Here is a 19,179-nt window from a genome sequence, read left to right as displayed (position 1 = left end):
CTTAGCTGGAAATGCTGGAAAAAAAAAAAAAAAAAAAAAAAAAAAAAAGCAAACACATGCACTGCTCCTGTATCTCAGAGTCAGGTGGACAGAACTGGGACAGGGCCAAAAGAAAGTAATGAACAATGTAGTGTTATGCTGAAATGTTGTGATGAAAGAACAGAGAGAATTCAAATCTGTATCCCTCTCACCAGAAAATGAAAGTTCGAAGCCCTACAGGCAGCACATTAGCATGGCAGACCCTGGATGATCTTACGTGTGGAAAAAGGAGAAAAATATGAAATCATCTTACATTTAAGGCTATGAACAGAGTTTATTTAGTGGGAAATATCTATTAGTGAATAACCTCCAAGGAGTCTCTATAGGCATTAAATGTCATTGGAAGTATTAAATCTGTAATTATTCCAGTAACTTAATACTACATGCAACAAACTAGGTAACTGTGAGTGTTGTGTGTGACTCAGTTTGCTCTGTATTTTGCTTTGCTGTATGCTTGGGCATTAACCCAATGGAAGACACCAAAAAAAAGGGTGAAAAAACAAGCAGAAAAGTTAATGCAGTTGCTCAGAGAAAGAGCATTCCCTCAAACACAATTGCCAGATTTAGGGATGTAGGAAGAGACTCAAGTCCCATTCAAGGTGATATAATTGCTTTGCCAAGCATGGAGGGAAAAAAAATAAATCAGTCTTTAGGGATCTAGTCCCAAGTTCTAGGAAGGAGAAGCTGTAAAGGGGGCTCTAAGCATAAGGTGGGCACTGAAATCATTGCAGGCTATTCCTCCCACCTCAAAGACTCAAACAATAAGCAGGAGACATCTGAGCTATGAAAGAGAGAGGCCAAGCACTGAAAAGAAATGTGCATGTGCGGGCTGCAGTTTGTATATTTTATGACTTTATTCCTTAATCAGTGTATTTGATAATTCAGTTAAAAGGTCCTTTGTTTTAAAGTGAGTTTTTACTCATTTTAGTCAGCTGCTGCCAAAGGGGAAGCCATGCAAGGCTCAATTTGTGTTAGACCAGTTGATCTCTTACTGGTGAAACTGAGGAGCTGGAATGCAGTTTGTAGACGGTTTAAGAGAAGTGCTGAGTTTCTTATGGGCTCTAAGAGGTGAAGGGCCAAAGCCTGACACTGCTGAGGTGTAGGCAGAGAGAGACACATGAAAGAAAAGAGCAGCTGACCTGGGAACTGTAGTACACATATTGCACACACAGAGCACTTCTATATGGCCCTTCATCCAGATAAATTTTCAAGTGCTTTAAACAGTGCATCAGCTACTACACACCAGTATGATATGACTTGCAGTCAGCATTAAACATTTGGGTCAGATTTGGCATCTGTTTCCTCTTTGAATAAGCATCTCAAAGAAAATTTTCCTGCAGTCAGAGGAGAGTTTGGTACCTTGCCTCAGTCCCAGCAGAACTTGCTTTCATAGCACAGCTTTACTACAATGCTGAATAAAGCCTTTTAGCTGGTCAAGCGGGAGCCATGCTTTTAAGAAGAGGAGCCTGCGGCATGCATGCAGCGTGCAAAAATGCATCTGACTTGTGTCCCTGGGTGAAATGCTTTACAAATTTTGAATTGGTTTGATTCTGTGGGTAGTTTTGAAAGGCAGAGCCAAAATATCCAGCCAATTTTTGTTTGCTGAAAGCATAAATTGGGTGGCATTTGATACTCCTCTTTGCTTGCTCACTTAAGTAAAAATAAAAAATCATAAACTATAGTTCAGGGTATGAAACCGTTGCTGAATTAGTAAGCAATGGTGAGCATTCAGGCACTGTGTATTACAGAGTTTCATTGCCTTTGCTCTCCAGTGTCCAAAAGATAAAACTTGTGCTTCCTTGCTCCCTGAAGTTGATCTAGGGAATAAGAATAGACTCCCTCTAATGCTACTCTGTTTCACAGTCCCAACTGTGCAAATAATACCAACCTTAACATCTCTTACTGGGAATACTTATGTCTAAGTCAGAAGGTCTATTCAAGGTAATAACCATTTGGAAGATGAAGCTTTTGCAAAAAGCACATGGAAAGGACTGTGGGTGTTGATAACACACCTCTTCTTCCTTCCAGTGCACACAGAAGGTGATGTTAAACAGCACCACCTCCCTTAATTGGCCAGTTATACTGAACTATAACCATTTATAAATGGCTAAAAAAGAATTAACAAATAGTAAAGCATGTTACAAACACGAGAAGTAAATGTTACTGGTGCTCTTTAGCCTTCTCAGTTTGTACCTTCTCGTAAGCTTTTACTGTAGTCTAGTGATCTATTACAATATTTTTATTAAATCATTTATTAATAAATATTATCCTTCTGTTAAGTATTTGTAAATGGAACCTTAATTTGAAGTGTGACTGCATTCCTAATAGTACCTATATCCTCTTTATTGAAAATAAAGAGCTTTGAAGATGTAACAGTCTCTAGAGCCATCTGTTCACCTCTTACAAAAACCTACACTAAAAGGAGAGGAAATACCCAGCATTTTTTTAATAACTCAGATGGGACCCAGCTTCATCTTTAAAAAAAAAAAAAAAGAAAAAAGGATAAATTAGGATCAAAATTAACTGGAAGGTACCAAACAGATACAAAAAGAGCTAAATGGAGAAGGGGAGTTCATTCTCAGGTGTTCTGGTACCTGCACAGTGTCTGAGATTAGTTCTGTGTGCCCACAGACATTGAAACAGACAGACAGAGAACAAAAAAGAACCCCAAATTAAATTATATGGAGTGTGACTCCAACATAAAAGCACACAAACAGGCACAAAAGCACCAAAAATGCTTCTTCCCACATCTCTCTGCCTCTCCCTGCTGTAAAGCCTCATTCCCTGACATATATCCACCTGGATTGTGTTTGTAAAATGCAAATGAAAAGTTTCTCTACAAGATACAACAGGTCCCGCAACAGGAATAATCCAAAACCAGAGCTTACCCCAATGGATCAGCACTCGCCATCCTCGGAAAGGGAAAATGAAGAGAGAGGGAAGAGAGAAAGAAAAAGAGAGAGAGAGAGGGATGTGGAGGCAGGTAGAGAAAAGAGTAGGAAAAGCAGAGTGAAATACTGTTCGGAGAACTGCATGGTCATAATTATTGCCACAGGTACCTATGTCTTCAGAGACCAGGAACACTAGGGGGACAGTTTCATTTACTAGAAAGTAACTTTTGTCCTGCTCACAATATTGCAGACACGTCCAACTTTGGCACTGGGGAATATGGAGAGGGACATACGAAGGCTGTAAAAAAAAATTCCCAGCCAAATCCCAATGAGAGCAGTCAGCAGAGCAATGGGGTTCAGACTTCATGCTGCATTTCTTTTCTGACTTTGACATAAAGCACAGTCATACCAGACTGTTATAAAGGAAATTGTTCTTTTTGTCCCCATTTTGCTCAGTGTAGTGTCCCTCTGTCCCCCAAGCTGGCCTGGTAAGAAGTATTTTTTTTTGCCATGAATGAACTGTGAAACATATTGGTTATTAAAGCATGCATTTCTGAGCCAGCTTGGGAGCCCAGGGTACAAGATTGTAGCTCAAGCTGTGAATCTGCTTTGATACTGGCTTATTAGTCATGATGGTCTTATAGTCAGGAATTCAGATCAGCTAGAACACACCAGCTCAGCAACCCGGCACTTATCTCTGTGGATGCCATCTTGTGCTCCAGGATCTCATTTTTCATTTAAAATAAATTCAGTCTCTGGGTCTTAAAGGTTGCAAGGAAAATCTTTCAAATGTGAATGCAGAATAAATCAATGCTGTGCTGAAAAGAGTCTGAAACAGCAGCTCTAAAAGCAGAATGAATCTCTGACATGTTGACTTTGATGCCTACGGACAATCAAAAACTTCAATATTCTTTATTTTTTGATGGTAATCAAAGCACTCATGGTGGAAAAGAATAGTCAGGATATTGAGTTTTTAGGGGTGCAAGTAAGCAAACTCAGAAAAGTGTCACCACTTTTTCACATTAACAAAGGTTAGATTAAGAATTAAAAAAAAATTGTGTGTGTTATTAAGTAAAATTATTTTAAAGTCGGATGCCCTGCTTTTTTTCCTCCCTATCTCTTTCTCTCTCTCTCTCTTTCTCTTCATTTTCAATAACAGGCTCCCAAGCTGCCAGAGTTACCTCTGGCTGGGTGAAGAAAATCCATTCTTCACAAGACGGTCACCAACAGAAATGCTAAATTTAATATATGCCCAGTAGATTTCACAGTTTCCTGCTCAGTGCAACTAGCCATGCTTCCGGATACAAGAACATTGCAGATGCTGGGCTGGGCAACACAAGGCAGTTGTGAGAAAAGTTAAAATTAAAACATAATTAGAATAGAAAGAAAAAGTTGTTGAGCTACACATTGATAGAGAAGTGGAAAGAAGCATTATAGTAAATTCTTTTTCGTGTGTTTGAGTGACACTCCATTTGTGATTTGGCCTGGAGTGCAAATTCGGTGAAGATCTAATTCATATATATATATACAAATACATATACATTGTATATATTTAGGGACAAATGTTGTCCTCAACTGTTGCAATACAAATCTACCTACATTGATGTAACTGAGAAGAGCAAATTGACACCCATTGTATATTGGAACATGTATGTAAAATTATACAGCAAATACACCCATAATCACACATGCAGAATATTAAAATGTAAATAGAATGGGTGCAAGAAAGTTGATTCATTTTTCTTTCAAGTCATTTTCCCAACAGGGAAGGCACTTAAGAGGTTAACAAAGAGAATGGAAAGCAAATTGACAATAGGGAAAAGGAAGAGGCAAATGAGGTTTAAAAAAAATGAACAATCCCAGGACACAATAGACCCAGAAGCGCAGACATGTGCATTCCCTACAATACTGAAGCAAGTGAACTACGGAGCTGCAGCAACCCAGATACAGAAGAAGAGAAGCACTGAAAGAGGGGGTGAAAGAGAAAGTCAGAAAGAAAGAAAAAGAAAAAGAAAGGGACAGTGGCCTCAGCTACTAAGACAACCATGTGCATCTAGAGGGAAGGGACCCTTAAAGATGCAGTATTCCTTTAAAAAAAGACATCATAAAGTTGGATAATTAAACACTGGACAAAAATTTCATGGGCCACCATGATTAGCTGGCCCCATTTTGCTGGGTTTCTCTCACTGCCTATCCCTTCCTTTCACGTGGCTGTGCACAGCTCCAGAATTTGGTTCCTTTCATTTTCCTACCACCGAGGTCCTTCATCCTAACTCTTAAAATTGGGAGGGAGGTGAGAGAACAGTGCATGTGATCCTTCAAAAATCAGCTTGGCCTTCCAGTGAGGGGGACCCTGGGTGATCCTTGTGCACTACCCTAACCTTCTCCTCCTGTACTCTGAAAAACACCACCTTCAAAAGGTAACATGAAATGCCCGGGTGTTTTAATGAATTTCCTCTAGTGGTTACTGAAGGGTCATTTCCTCTGCTCCTAACACAGCCGTAACAGCTGACAGAGAAGTACAGAGGGACTGTGAAAGGTGCTGGTAACATCTGAAGGACCCTTCTCACACCACAGACAAAATGCAAAGACACCTCTCTTACTGGACCTGGCTTTTAATTACTGTGGAAGAGATAATCTTTGGAATAGTTTCAGACTATATTTTAATGCAAGAAGTGCCACGTGTTCAAGAATGTAATTTATGTACAGGGGGAATCAGAAAGGAACATCAATTTCCATGCCTATGGTAACAGTCCAGGAAAGCCCAGCCACTAAAGACTGTGTCACCTCTACTTCATGGCTGTGAAACTCTTAAAGGCTTCTAACTGTTTGTGTGCAATGCTTGTACTTACATGTAGGCTGCCATCTTAAAAAATGTGCCTTACATATGTGAGGGACAATCTCCCCTGTGGGTACACATAGTTGGTCTTCACTGTGGCAGGTTCAAGATTTGAAACACTGCCCACAAAGGATTGTCTCAGTCTGCAGAAGGCTAAAACAGGGGCTGTCCTTACATCCTAGGAGTCTCCTGTGGCTTAAACACCACATTTATCTTAAAGTAGAAAGGCTTACGTTAAAAGGGGAAATGGAGAGAAAGGTTAGCTGAGTCCTCAGGTTGGTTCCTTTAAGGAATTCACCGCTTCCCCCTTTCTGAATCATATGGAACAGTCCTAAATCTCAAGCTGCTGATCTCAGATAAGCTGAGTGTTTGTCCAAAATGTGTGAGGATCATATTATAAATGAAGAATTATCCATCCAGATGCCAACTTTTAGCATTCGAGAAGAACTTTCTTCCTCTGAGACTGAAGTTTTCGGAATTCCATGTCCATCAACAACCTCCCCTTAAATTTCTTTTTTTGTTCATGGACTCAAACTTAAGTGAGTCCACTAAAACTCCCTAAATCTGGTGGCCTGTATGTCTTCCGCTGTGCCTTTATTCACAGTTGGGAGTTACTCTTTTAGTTATTCTTCAGCATCTGTTAGACTGGAATCATCCTCCAAACACCCTTTCTTTCAATGATCTTCTCCTCTCGTGTTCTGTGATGCAGCCTGGCTGCTTAAAGAGTTTGGCTCTTACCTAGAGGCACTTAATGTTTTGTTCTGTCAGTCAGGATTTCCAAAGTTTCCTACCACTGCTTTTGCTGACTCAGTTGTACTGCTGCTTCTAGTGCTGAGAATGAAGTACCCTGGGCTTTCTTAGTGTTTTATATTCCCAAAGCAGTCCTAGCAAATACAACTTCTAGCCTGGGCATCCTAACTTGGGGCAGGACTAAACCAGAAGTAACGGCAGGATGACATTTTAGTGGGGAAAACAGTACAGTCACAAGCTGCATTGGGGATAGCCTCAAATGTATGGAACTATACAAAAATATATGTAGTGTGGGACTGTAAATATCCCACCCTCTTTGTTTCTCTCTAAGGAGAGAACAGCTATGTCCCCACACAGAGAAGGTAAGTACTGCATCTTTAAGGTCTCAGCAGTGAGGTAGAGGAGAGGAACATATTGTCAGTGTTTATACCTTTCTTCTTTGTTGAATTTGGGATTGGCTTCAGAGATATCCAGGCTTTTACTGAACATTGTTTTACTATGGCAGGAACAAAGCGAGAAAACAGAGTTACTAGTGTGGACATTTATAAAAAAGAGTCACCTGAAGCAATGCTGGACACCCAGCCCCCCAACCCATCCTCCCCTTTTTAAGCAATGCTCTGGAACCTTTATTTTACTTTCCAGCTATGGCTCAAGCCTACACACTGCTGAAGTTCATTATCTCCACCTGACTTCTGAGGTCTAAGATGACTTCACCCAAACATACTTTTAAACCCTGCTCTTCTCTATCCAGTTGAAAACCCAGGTACAATCTACTTTGTCACATTGTCCGGAGCATATAGAACGTGCATGAAGGCACAGATCGCATAGCACTCTTTACTCAGACTTGTCTAGCAGATCTCAACACTAAGCATGATCTGGGAAAAGGTTCAAATTAGGCCACAGAGACTCTTAGAGGAAAAGTAATCCATTTTGTATTCTAAATTGTAGGTCTGTTACCACTTACTCCCAGCTCTCTTCCCTATACTCTGTGTATAGAGAAATGTCCTTCTTTATAATCTTGGGTGTGAATCCCTGAAGCTTAGAAGCAAAATTCCCTCTGCCTTGCTAAAAGGGCAGCTCTCTGTAACATGTTTCACTGGTAATATGCTTCACTGTTTCGCAGAACACTGTTTTCTAATGTTAGTTGATCTTTCATGCAAGCTATCTACTTCAATAGCCAGAAGAAAATGCATAGTTAATGAAGCTCATTTTAGAACAGTTTTTGGACTTGCACAGAAAAGCTGCTGAAAATTTCTGGCATATCCCCACAGGATTCTAGTTCCCACAGAATTCTCCCTTGCCTGTCTGATTTTGGCACAGGGGCCAAATTAGCTGGTGTTAAACTACGCTCAGAACCTACCTCTTTTCTTTTGACATTTCAGTGAAATACCAGATAGGCTGAGAAGTGTGGATACCAAAAAAGCAGAATCAAATAAAATGTAATTATGAACACCTTTAGTTGACAGCTAGTAGCGAAAACCATGAATCAACAATAGTTAGTCACCAGTTTTAGGGTGGCCAGTGTTTGTGCACATTTATTTTGTCATACATCATCAAAGACCCAATGAAGAACACTTGGAGAGGTCAGCACAAACATCTCAAGGAGTCTGTAAGCTCAAAAAGCAGTCCTTGTGTTGAATTCCTTTCCTACACTACCCAGAACTAAATCACTAAAGGACTATGTTTTTCACCTAATACTTAGTCAGCCTGTATGACTGCCGAGACTTAAACCTCAATGGAAAGATGTGCCCTTAAACAAGCCAAGACCAGACGCTTGTAAGGACCCCACTTTATTACCAAAAGCACAGTTCATCACACAGACACATAAAACCAGAGGTTACAATCCCCTTTATGCAAGAAAACATCTGTTCACTACTGGTAAAGGGAACGTAGGACTAAATCACAACAAACATGGGTGTGTTCTGCCCACTGGTTAGAAGAGTATCTCTGCTACCTTAAGAAAGAAGTAATGGCTCTGTGTCTCCAGATGTTTGCACAAGTCTTTTGTGTCTAAATAAGAGGCCTGTTTCCATTCTCTACCTCCCTGTTTTCCTAGTATTGTAGGATAAAAGCATTGAATAGTCATCCATCCAGACCAAAAAATGTCATTCTTTTAAAAAAAAGCATCCACTTCTGGGATCTAAGACCTAGTGCTGTAAAATCCACTCTCAGTGGGTCATTTCATGGAAAATAATATGCAGCTAGCCATTAAAAATCCTTCAGTCTTGGTGGAAGGCACTTGTCATTTTGTTACTGACTGCTCTGACAGATGGTGCCCCATCAGCAATGCATCGTCCCCAGACAATCCCCATGCAGTGGTGTTTGTTAATGAAGCCAGTTCACGTTATAAACGACTGTGCTGCCAGCAACACAAAATGTGCCATTGTTGTCTGTGGATGTGGAATGGTATGAATTATGGAAGCTCAGACATAGAGTAAAATAACATCTTCCCTTTAACCCCTTCCAAAACAAGCTCTACCGAGCTCATCATCATCATTCATGGTGTTATTACATCCCTTCCTCCACCCTTAATCACACCTTTATGTCCAGCCCCGAGCTGTGTGGTATACATTTCCCTCTATCTCTTTTGTGCCTGGCATGTTTCACTTCTTCCTATATGACAAAGTCCTTCCTTACTGATATGCCACCTGGGTATGTCTCCCCTCTGCTCTGCACTCATCTCAGATGTTTGACTTTAAATGCTTTCTCATCTACAGAATTGAGTGAGACATTTAAAAGCCAAAGAAATACTTTGGATAATGAGATGCAGCTTTGCTTCTTCAGCGTTTTTGAATCCAAAAGCAAAGCTGAGAGCTGGAAGAGAAGATTTCAGCTCTCAGAACATTTCAGGATCAATCTAACACGTTCTAGGCTGGATGAACATGACTGAATCATTACCTTTGATTGTTCATCTCACCACTTCCTATTTGTTCCACCCAGTTGGACAGTTACTGCAAACAGCTGCAGAGCACTGCAACTCACAGGCAGCCTTGGGGTGGGGAGAAGTGATTCACCTCTGTCTGTCTCATTTCTGGGAGCTTCATGGCCCAGACCTCTACTGGATACCAGATTAAACACTAAGTTGAACAAGGAGTGAACAACTGTTTGTCAGCCTTGCATTAGTCCCTATCACTTTGAGGCCTATGAGGAACACTGAGAATACATCCTGCCCTAAATGCTTCCTTAGCCCAGACCTCATTAAATATCAAAGCAAACCACACACTCGAGACAGGTTTCCAACCTACAACACAATGAAAAATCTTTCTGGCAGTGTATCTCAAGGCCACACATCTGGTCTGAAGTCCTAGCAAGATCCTCAAAACCAACATTTTTTCCTCCCTATAGACTGAACCGCAACAGTTGTCAGTAAAACTTTCCAGAAGATCTAGGGGACTCTGGACATGACATTTTTCCATGTTCTTCACACAGTTCTCAGTCAGCAAAGGGAGTTTCTGAGCAGGCACAGCAAGCTCATTTTCAACAGATCTTAACAGCTAAACAAAAGTAATCATGTCATAAAGCTGAAACAGAAGTTACAGCATCACCAGCAACACATTTATGAAATATTCTTTAGTACTGATTGATTTATACAAGTGTAAAACTAAATGCATGTGCTTCCTTTAGGGTAGGCATAGCGACTGAGGAAACAATTTCCATTGTTCATATATGTGAACTTCCACAGTTCACTTATTTTCCCAGAGCATGCCTTGAGGAAACACCATGCTCCTCTGCTGTTTCTCCACAAGACTAACACTTTCTCTGAGAGAAAAGAAGTAAAATTATACTCGTTTCACTGCATTACAGACAGGTGGTAATTTATGTGGGTCAGATGCGTGTTGGCTCTGACAGCACATTTCAGAAGTATCCACAGATGCCTGGACAGAGCTTTCCAGAGTCAAGCTGTTCTAACAACGTGGATGGTGAAGTTCATCTCATTTAACTTCGGGTTCCTAAAAGCTAGGTACCTAATCCAAGAGAGTCATCTAGATTCCTGCTGTAGGCTATGGAGACAGAGAAGAATGACCAGAGCATAATTTATACTAAGATTGTTGGAACAGAGGACATATGTATCTAAGATCTTTCAAAGTCCTCATCTGTCCCCACTGCCTAGAGTGACAGCCTGTGCATCTAGCTCAGACTGAATCCCTATGTTCTGGACAATTAAAATGAGATGAGATGAATCTTGCCCAGAGGACAGAGCAGTTTCCTGAGAAATAGTTGCAAGCAAACAGAGCTCTTAAGCCCCTGGCAGGGCTTCTGCTCCTGTGTGCATAAGCGCTGTTGGCTGCCAGATCATGTTGCAAGTGTGCTTGGAGGTTGTTATGAATGCTGCTATGAATAGAAAAGCTCCACAGCTCCTTTGTATGTACAACATAAAAGAGGGTAACAAAGCCAGGAGGGACTCTCAGCTCTTGGGTAAAGGAGAGACCCACCTCTGTCCATGTTGTGCCATTTCAATAGCTCTGCGAGCAGGGACTGGGGAGCCGCCATCTGTCACGCTGAGAACCTCCATCGACTTCCTTTCTGGCCGCCGCTTCCCATGCCTGTTCAGCATTGGGGAGTCCACACGCTTCCGGGGGGGATCTTTACAAAAAGAAAACACTGTCAGCTGAATCTGGCTGTGATTTACCTCACAAAGCTTGGATCAGTCCTCTCTCACCAATCTCACTCTCACACCCCCCTACAGAGATAGGTATCTTCGTGATGGAGATGAACATTTGCAGCCTCTTTTCTTCCAAATTTACAAGCATTAAGACGTAAGTTGCAATCCATCTGCAGAAAAAAGGAGTATTGCTACTGTCCTGAATGTACGAGCACTGTAAAATAAAGGTACAACTATAGCACAGCCTGCACAAATTACCTTACAAAGCTGATAACAGTAATAGCAAGATGATAGCATGGGCTATAGCAGAAGCTGCTAGCTAGAGCGTATGCTATCCAGGGATTCTGCTCATGCACTCAGGTAGCTAGAGCTTGCTTTCAATGTCCATGCTAGCTAAATTAAACGTGACACAAGGACATAAGTAGATTCTAAATTCAGACTCACATTCTCTTCTGAAAACATCCTTTTTTTGCATCTTCAAGATTAGATTTCAGGTTTTCCCTGCTGTTTTATATTTTCCTCCTTCAGCATTACAAATTAAACATTCTTGTCTACCTGAGATGAATCTCCGATGAGAGCTACTGAAATTTATCTCAGAGGTCATCATACAGCTTTTACTGCTATAGTAACTGAAGTGCTTTATACTTTTTATTGTGTAACATTCCTATGAGGTATGGAAGTGCTACTTTTATTCTACAGAGTGAAAGCTGAGGTATAAGAATGAGATATTTAAAGACATTTCATACATAAAGGTGCAGACAAACATTTACTGCAGTTTTGAGAAGCTCCTAAGTTGCTCTGGAAAGAGTCTTTAGATACCAAACTGCGTAACAGAAAGTGCTCCAAGGTGACTTGCCAAACTATACACACCTTCATGGTGATGCAGGGAGCCAAATGCAGACCTGCTGAGTTCTTTTATTACGAACATATCTGATAGCATCAAAACAGTAAAGAAGAAAGCAGAAAAATAAATAGGGAAAGATTTTCTTGCTTTGGTTGGGCCATTTCAGTACCCTGCCTCTGTTTATAGGCACATTTTTGATTTCAGTGGAGAGTGACCACATGTAAGAAAAGGCATCCTTCACCTCTTCAGTCAAAAAGAGGCTCACAGTGTCCAGTCCCTAAGGCTTCTTCGTCTGCCAGGATTTCTTTGTAAAACCAATAATGCTATATTTGACTATTATATTACTACTGCCACAGTTAGATCAGTACTGCCTAGTCTGGTTACCCTGACGTCCTCAGCCCCTGCCTACTTCCTTGTTTCTTCTCTCTCTTACATCATGCTTTTTAGAATACGGTTCCTTTGACGCAGGGCTTATTCTTGAAACAATGAGCATGAGTAAATACAGCCCTAATGCAAACGGGCTAGTAATAACAACTGAGTGTGTTACTATAGAAGTATTACGTGTATTATAATAATAATTCTGTTAAAAACGAGTTAGAAAATAAACAGTTGTATCTCACTCCATTTCAAACTACTTTCAGTAATAAAAATATACTAGAAAACACCAGCAGGGGCAATCATCTTCAGAGTAGGAAAAAAACACAGTGCATAAAGTTAAGGGAAAAATAGTGGAAGATAAACCTAATAAAGCAGTTGTATTGAGGGACTTCAGTTGCACACAGAGACGTGGTCAACAATAAGCTAGGACAGGATTTAGACATTTCAAATTCCTGCTTCTTCAAACAAGTTCAAAGAACAAGAAAGGATCCATCCTACAGAACAAATGCTGGTGTAAGAAGTGTGATTACGGATGACTAACTCGCATAACCAGAATGAAATTAAATTTGGTATCCACAAGATATAAAAATATAAAGATTCCTAGAGGGATATGAGACATTAGAAATGAAAGGAAAAAAGTGCAGTTGAATTAAAGAAAGGAAAAAAAATGAAGTTGGAAGATGAGGAAAGAGAATGAAGAAGGAAAATGAAGCACACATCTAAAGTCAAAAGAAAGGAGATGAGTAAGCTCAGATGGCATCAAGGTTAGTTAATAACAGAGTCTAAACAAGGAGAAGGAAAAAGTCAAGAAAAACATTATACGAGAAGATTTTTTAAAGGCAATTTCATCCATGCATGTTTAAAACAGAACACTTTAGAAAATGGAAATTCAGCCAAGTGACAGTTGCAAAAGCGATAGTTAGGCCAAATATAAGGTGGACATTAAAAAGATCTAAAAAGGAATTTGAAGAAAAATGAGCCAAAGACTTGAACAGCGTTTTGTATAGCCATCAAAAAAAGAAAGCTTGAAAGAAGGATAGTAGCCAGAAGGACTATAAGGGAATCAACAGAGCAATTAAAGAAGATAAGGATATTGCTGACAAGCTAAATCATTCTTTTATATCAATCTTTGCTCAATACGTTGGAAGATACTGATTTCCAGTCTGTATTTTAAACTTTCAAACAGAGGGAATAAGCAAAAGGAGCAGGTGGTGAAACACACCCATAAATTCAACAACAGCAATTCACAAAGGTTTGATGGAAAATACATCCAGAAGTTTGCATTGATGTAGTTGATCTTCTAACACTGGTATTTGATTCCTCTTGAAATTGGCTACAAACCTACACTATACATGGATAAGGTTGTCAAGTGCTGTACATATTTTTTAAAACGGTCTGAATAAGAAACCACAGGGTACTGAGTCTGTCATCAATGTCAAGTCTAAAGATTCTAAAGTATACAGCCATCCTGCCATAAAGACTAAAGTGGTGGCATATAAGAACAGTTGGAGATTTTGCAGCAGCACAGGAATTAAAAATAGGAAAACCTCCAGTGTGCACACTTCTGTTTTTGAGTCTCTGGAAATATTTCACATGGAAACAAAGTGAAAACCCAAATTCAAGTCCTGGTCTGGATGTGGCAGTTTTGGAGAAGTATTTTGCTTTCACTTCACATCAGAAAAGTGAAGCCATTCTTAAGTGTTTTTTTTTTTTTTTTTTTTTTTTTTTTTTAACAGAGGAAGGCAGTATCATGTAAATAATAATCCAATTATAACAGTATTCATCTGAAAGGCAGGAAAGTTTCATCTTCTGAGTTTGAATGAGGCACCTACATCCTAATAGGGCGACTCTGGCTCGATCTCTTGTTCTCTAGTTTATTAAGAATTTCCACTACACAGAAGCCTTTTGCTCAGGGAGACATTAGTTGACATTCACATATTTTACTGAGAAATTTCTCATTTCCATGTTTTGGAAGAAAGAGGAAAAAGCAAAATATAATGAGATGCACCTTTCTTATTTTTTTTTTTCCCCTGGCAAGAGCTCAGGCAATACACAACTCTCACAAATGTGGTTTCTTCAACCTGCTAATATTAAATCCATTACCTTTTCTCTGCTCTTCTCTGTTTGTGCTAAGCCATTGCTAATGGCTAATGATGAGATACTCATCAGAAGCATGACTGCTCTTAATTAAACCTTGCCCCATGTTCTCAGAAATACTGCTGGGAACAGAGGACGTGGAAACCCCCTGTGGAAGACAAAATACAACTTACAAACTCTCAAAGAATAATGCTCCGAGTCTAAAATGTGCTAATGCAGCACAAAGATACATTCAGGGTAGTGTTTCCCTGATGGGGAACATTTTCACTCCTTGCACAAAAAAAAAAATAAAAAAAAATCAGGAGTGGAGAACAGTTCAACACATGAAAATACATGTGGAAGAGATATATATGCTGTGTTCCGGTCATGGCTGTGTATTTGCCTACATGCTGGATACGAACATTCTAGTCATCTTGCTTCTTTTTTTATGACAGAAGCATTTCTAAACCAAGATGGTGGTGTCTTTACATTGCAGGACAATCTGAGTCAAAAGCTGATGAGTAAAGTGTTAGAAGACAAACTACACAGAGAAAGGGCCTTTTGACCGGAGCACCCGCAGTAGACACAACAACCCATCTTCCACAGGATGCTTGCTAACATATTTTCTGCAGCTCCATTCAGGTAAGCATTTAAAAAATTACCGTGTTGACTCAGAATTTCCATTTCATCCCCCACAGACGAGATTTCTCTGTAAAATTATTGGGCCTGGAGCCTGGAACTTTGATAATGTAATCATTCAGTTCAGTATTAGCAAACGTATGGTTCAATATACCACTGCCCTGTAGGCCTGGGAGATTACAAACTTTCCAGTGAGAATAAAGAGCACTTTGCTTCTAGCCTTCAAAGTGCTGAAATACAAGACCTAAAAATCACAACACTAGTATATAAAAATGCTATTTCAGGTAATTGATAGAAGTGAGTAGTGCTTTATTAGTTAAACTTTTGTCACTGTGCAGAGCAAGAGTCACTTACATAGTTAGCTCCTTAGGGGAGCATTTTTCCTGTTGTCTGGATTAGTGTAGTCCTTGGTGATCAACAGTACTCTAAAATACTAACAAATAATTCTTCAGCAATAAAACATTATCACAGGAGTTTTAAGAGATATGTAATCTTACTGCTATTAAGCTTTCAAAATCTTTTTAAGATAGTCTAAAAACATGGTGGTGTAATGTACATACCATAAACAGACAAGTGATACTACTCATACTTCTAACAGTGTATGTATTTACCTATAGAAAAGAGGATGTGTACATATATAACTTTATCAGGATGTAATGCTACACAGTCTTACTAGTACAAGTCCAGAAGCAGCGCTTCTGCAATACTGCATGTAGATTAGTAATTACAAAATTCTGCCATTACATTACAATGCTCCTAAACTTCATCTACTTGCATGGAGGCAGCTTGTGGGTCCACATGGTATTTTTTATGATTTCTGGTTCAAAACCAACTTGGATGTTTCTGCACTGACACAGATTATGTCCTGAAGAATGAAGCCCTGTAACCAGAAAATAGACCTGCCTGCCTCAGGCTGCAGATTCTCACCAGCGCTGTGCACTATTTCAGCGGGAAAGTAATAGTAATGCTAGGGTTTGAGGATATTCAAAAACAAAAAGGCGAAGAGGAACTACTTAAGATGTGTTTGTGATGACAGAGGTCTTATCTGCAGTACCTATTTCATTCCTAGGGGGAAGATCCTCATCTTCATGACTGGGATACCTCTCCTTCCGGTCAAGCAGAAGAAAATAAATCATTTTCTCTTGGTTTTCTCTGAAAAAAAAAAAAAAGAAAATATCTTTAAATTTGAAGATAAAAAAGCAAAAATGTGTAAACAAACCTTTCTCATCAAACAAATAGTTACAGTTATTCTAAATAAGCTGGAAATGCCTGCCATCTAGATATATAACCCACAAAGCTTTTGAGAACTTTGCTGTCTCCAACAAGCAGCTCATGAGAGAAGGAAATACGATTCCCACATTACACATCTGGAACAGAGCTACAGGACAGATGAGGTAATACATCCACAAGAAGCTGAAGAGTGGCACAAGACATATTTCCTGAGCCTCTGTGTGCTCTTCCCACTACGTGTCCCTGGTAACACCTCAGGAAACACAAAAGCTCTCTGGCATAAGTTTGAAATAAGTAACAGTTTGCTCACAAAGGCATATCCAACACAAATAGCAGTACCGACACCTCCCCATCTGGACTGCAAGGCCCATCTTTTTGTGAAATTACCATGCCTAGCAGTGAGGGAAGAGACAACAATATTCCACCACTGACACCAAGTGTTAGGAAAGCTCAGTGACCCCTTGCTCCCTCCCAGAACATCACTGGCTGCTGAGCAGCTAGAGAGTGAGATGTTGCTACAGGTCCCTCACAGCAAGAGACACAGTAAAACGATTTCCACCTTTCCCCACGTTTGTAAGCATCCCAGCCCCAGACACCCAACTAATATTAAGACTGAGCAAGTGCTTACTCTTCTGACAACAAGTCCTGTAAGAGTTTATTTCGGTCACGGAAGCAGCCTAACGAGTGCATGCTATCTAACACGTCTGGATCGATATCCTCCAAGGAAGGGAGAGAACGAATCTGCACCTTTCGAGGGATTGGTTGCTCTGGTTCTGGTTCATTCTTACCACCTCTGCAGAGGAAAGAAGATGAGAGAGAGAAAGGGGGCAGGGAAAGAAGGAGAGAAAAGAAACATGAGTCACAAATGAACCCGTACTCTGAAACACAGCCTGCAGCACCAGATGGAAATAGCTTGTTAAATCCCCACTGAGAGACCAGATCTTGCAACCAGACAGATATTCTTTTCAGAAGACACCACACTGAAGGCTGAGAGTGACCATCACCTTGTGGATTTGGGTCTTTAATAAGAAATATCTGCATTCAGTCAGAAAGGCAGTAGGAACTTCACTTACCAATGCCCTCATAATGTAAGCAGCTGTTCAGCATCGTAATGCCAAACATTTCTACAACATTACATGGTTTTAGAGATGCTGTCTCATCAGCAGGCCAGACTCAGGCAGTCGGGCTGGGAAGCACAAGCTGAACGATTCCCCTTCAAACAACGAGCTGTGAGAACAAAACCTCGCTGCGTTTCACCAGCTCTTTACAAATGGCACTGCAACCATTTAATATTTAGAAACTTCCAAGGCAATTTAAGAGACCTCACTGTTGAGGTACATATTTAACACACTTTAGAGGAATTTTTTGGGAAACCAGTTTCTTTATTTATATTCCTAAATACAACTCTGCTTCTCTTCAGAAATGTAAATTTGAAACTTCTGGCTCAAGTGTGATGCCTGAGGTCAGTGGCTAACCTAGGAACATCCATTAGTGGTAGAGCATATTACTCTTTGAAAAGTAGTTAACACAGGCTTCCTGCACAATCCTCTCACTCTATTGACTGGACTCAGGAAATGCAGATTATTTGTTGCAGTTAAAAGCCCTTAATGTAAGAAACAGGTCAAGATGTCATGACATCTATAACAGACCGAACGCTACATATTGCAGGCACCCTGGATAATCTTTGCTTTTGTTTAGCTGGGAAAGGAGCAACCTAGGTCAACTCTATCCACCTAAAGAGGTGGGTTTGGTGGTGGTGGTGTTTTGGTCAGAGAAACTGTCTATCCGGGCTCTTCGCTATTTCTTAGTGGATGTTCTGTGTGACGTTGAGGCTTTCATATTCTTCAGGTGAGGTCCTCCCTTTCCTTGATGTGATGTCAATGTGTGACTGTCGGGTCCAGGCTGTGTTTGTTGTTTCTGGGGCTGATGCCTCCTTGGAGTCTCACAGAAGTCTCTATGTCTTGTGCAATGACAACATGGTCCCGAATCTAATGGCTAAATTTGGAAATCTTGTCCAACTAAAGAAACATCTTATTCCATGAGTGCCCTGCCCTGCCTTTAGGAGGTAGCTACTCTTACAGCTCGTTATTAGTCAAAGTGTGTCAAGATTTAGCTCCCAGCAGGTAATAAGCAAAGACTAGACCATAACCTTGGCTATTAAAGCCACTGATGACATTGTCATTAAGATAAATTCTTGCAGGATGGACCTTCGGACAGCAGCTGAGATTTTGTTTTTTAATGATCTGGAGTTCATTTTTAGAAGGAACAGACTTCATTAATAATTTATTACATTAAAAACAGAGGTCCTTAAGGTAATTTAAGAGACTAAGAAGAAATTATTGTTTCGGAAAATTCCCAGAAATTTTGGATTTCCTACTTGTTGCCCTAGCCTACAGCAGAATATCACCTGCAAGCATCTTTTACAGCTATCAGCTTGGGTGCCATTTCTAGAGAGCACAGCTTGGTATCTTCTGTGCAGTGAAAAGTGGCTTTTCCTTATGCCCAGCACCTGGTCAGCCTCAGACATAGGCAGGAATATTCACACCTCCTCATCAGGTACAAGAAAAATCTGCAAAGAGGTGCCTCATCATTTGGCAATGCATTCAGTGCTTCGGGAAATGAAAATCACCGGTCTGTGCTGTGATTGGCATGCCTGTATTGCCTGTTCCATTCTCAGTCTGGTAGAGAGTGACAAATTTGTTGCATTTCAACCCACATAGACATCAAACAATGTCACCCAATGAATACTGCAAATCACGTATATTTTTTAAAGGCCTGCATGAATGTAATTGCTGCTTTTAAACCCTGCCTCTTTTGTGAGGAACGGTGCATACAATGGATGTGATTCCAGAACAGGGCAGACTTTTTCAGTCTCTCCATGAAATTCCCT

General features: G+C 40.3%; 1 protein-coding gene across 3 annotated transcripts in view; it reads right to left on the bottom strand.

Moving 5' to 3' along the window:
• The window catches only part of BRSK2 (BR serine/threonine kinase 2), a 300,200-nt gene that overhangs the window by 40,143 nt on the left and 240,878 nt on the right, over positions 1 to 19,179 (bottom strand). For 2 of the 3 annotated variants that reach the window (XM_084520598.1, XM_084520599.1), the window contains exons 12-14: positions 16,918 to 17,082; positions 16,114 to 16,211; positions 10,953 to 11,103 (exon numbers count right to left, since the gene is read on the bottom strand). In XM_084520598.1, coding sequence (XP_084376724.1) covers positions 10,953 to 11,103; positions 16,114 to 16,211; positions 16,918 to 17,082 — 414 coding nt within the window. Of the gene's footprint in view, positions 1 to 2,927; positions 2,952 to 6,949; positions 7,016 to 10,952; positions 11,104 to 16,113; positions 16,212 to 16,917; positions 17,083 to 19,179 lie in introns of all 3 variants that reach the window. The other variant, XM_084520597.1, reaches the window with a different exon arrangement.

This window comes from Aythya ferina (genome assembly GCF_964211825.1).
Source record: "Aythya ferina genome assembly, chromosome: 5".
Taxonomy (NCBI): domain Eukaryota; kingdom Metazoa; phylum Chordata; class Aves; order Anseriformes; family Anatidae; genus Aythya; species Aythya ferina.
Note: the sequence above shows the minus strand (reverse complement) of the source record. Positions and strands in the feature narration are given on the sequence as shown.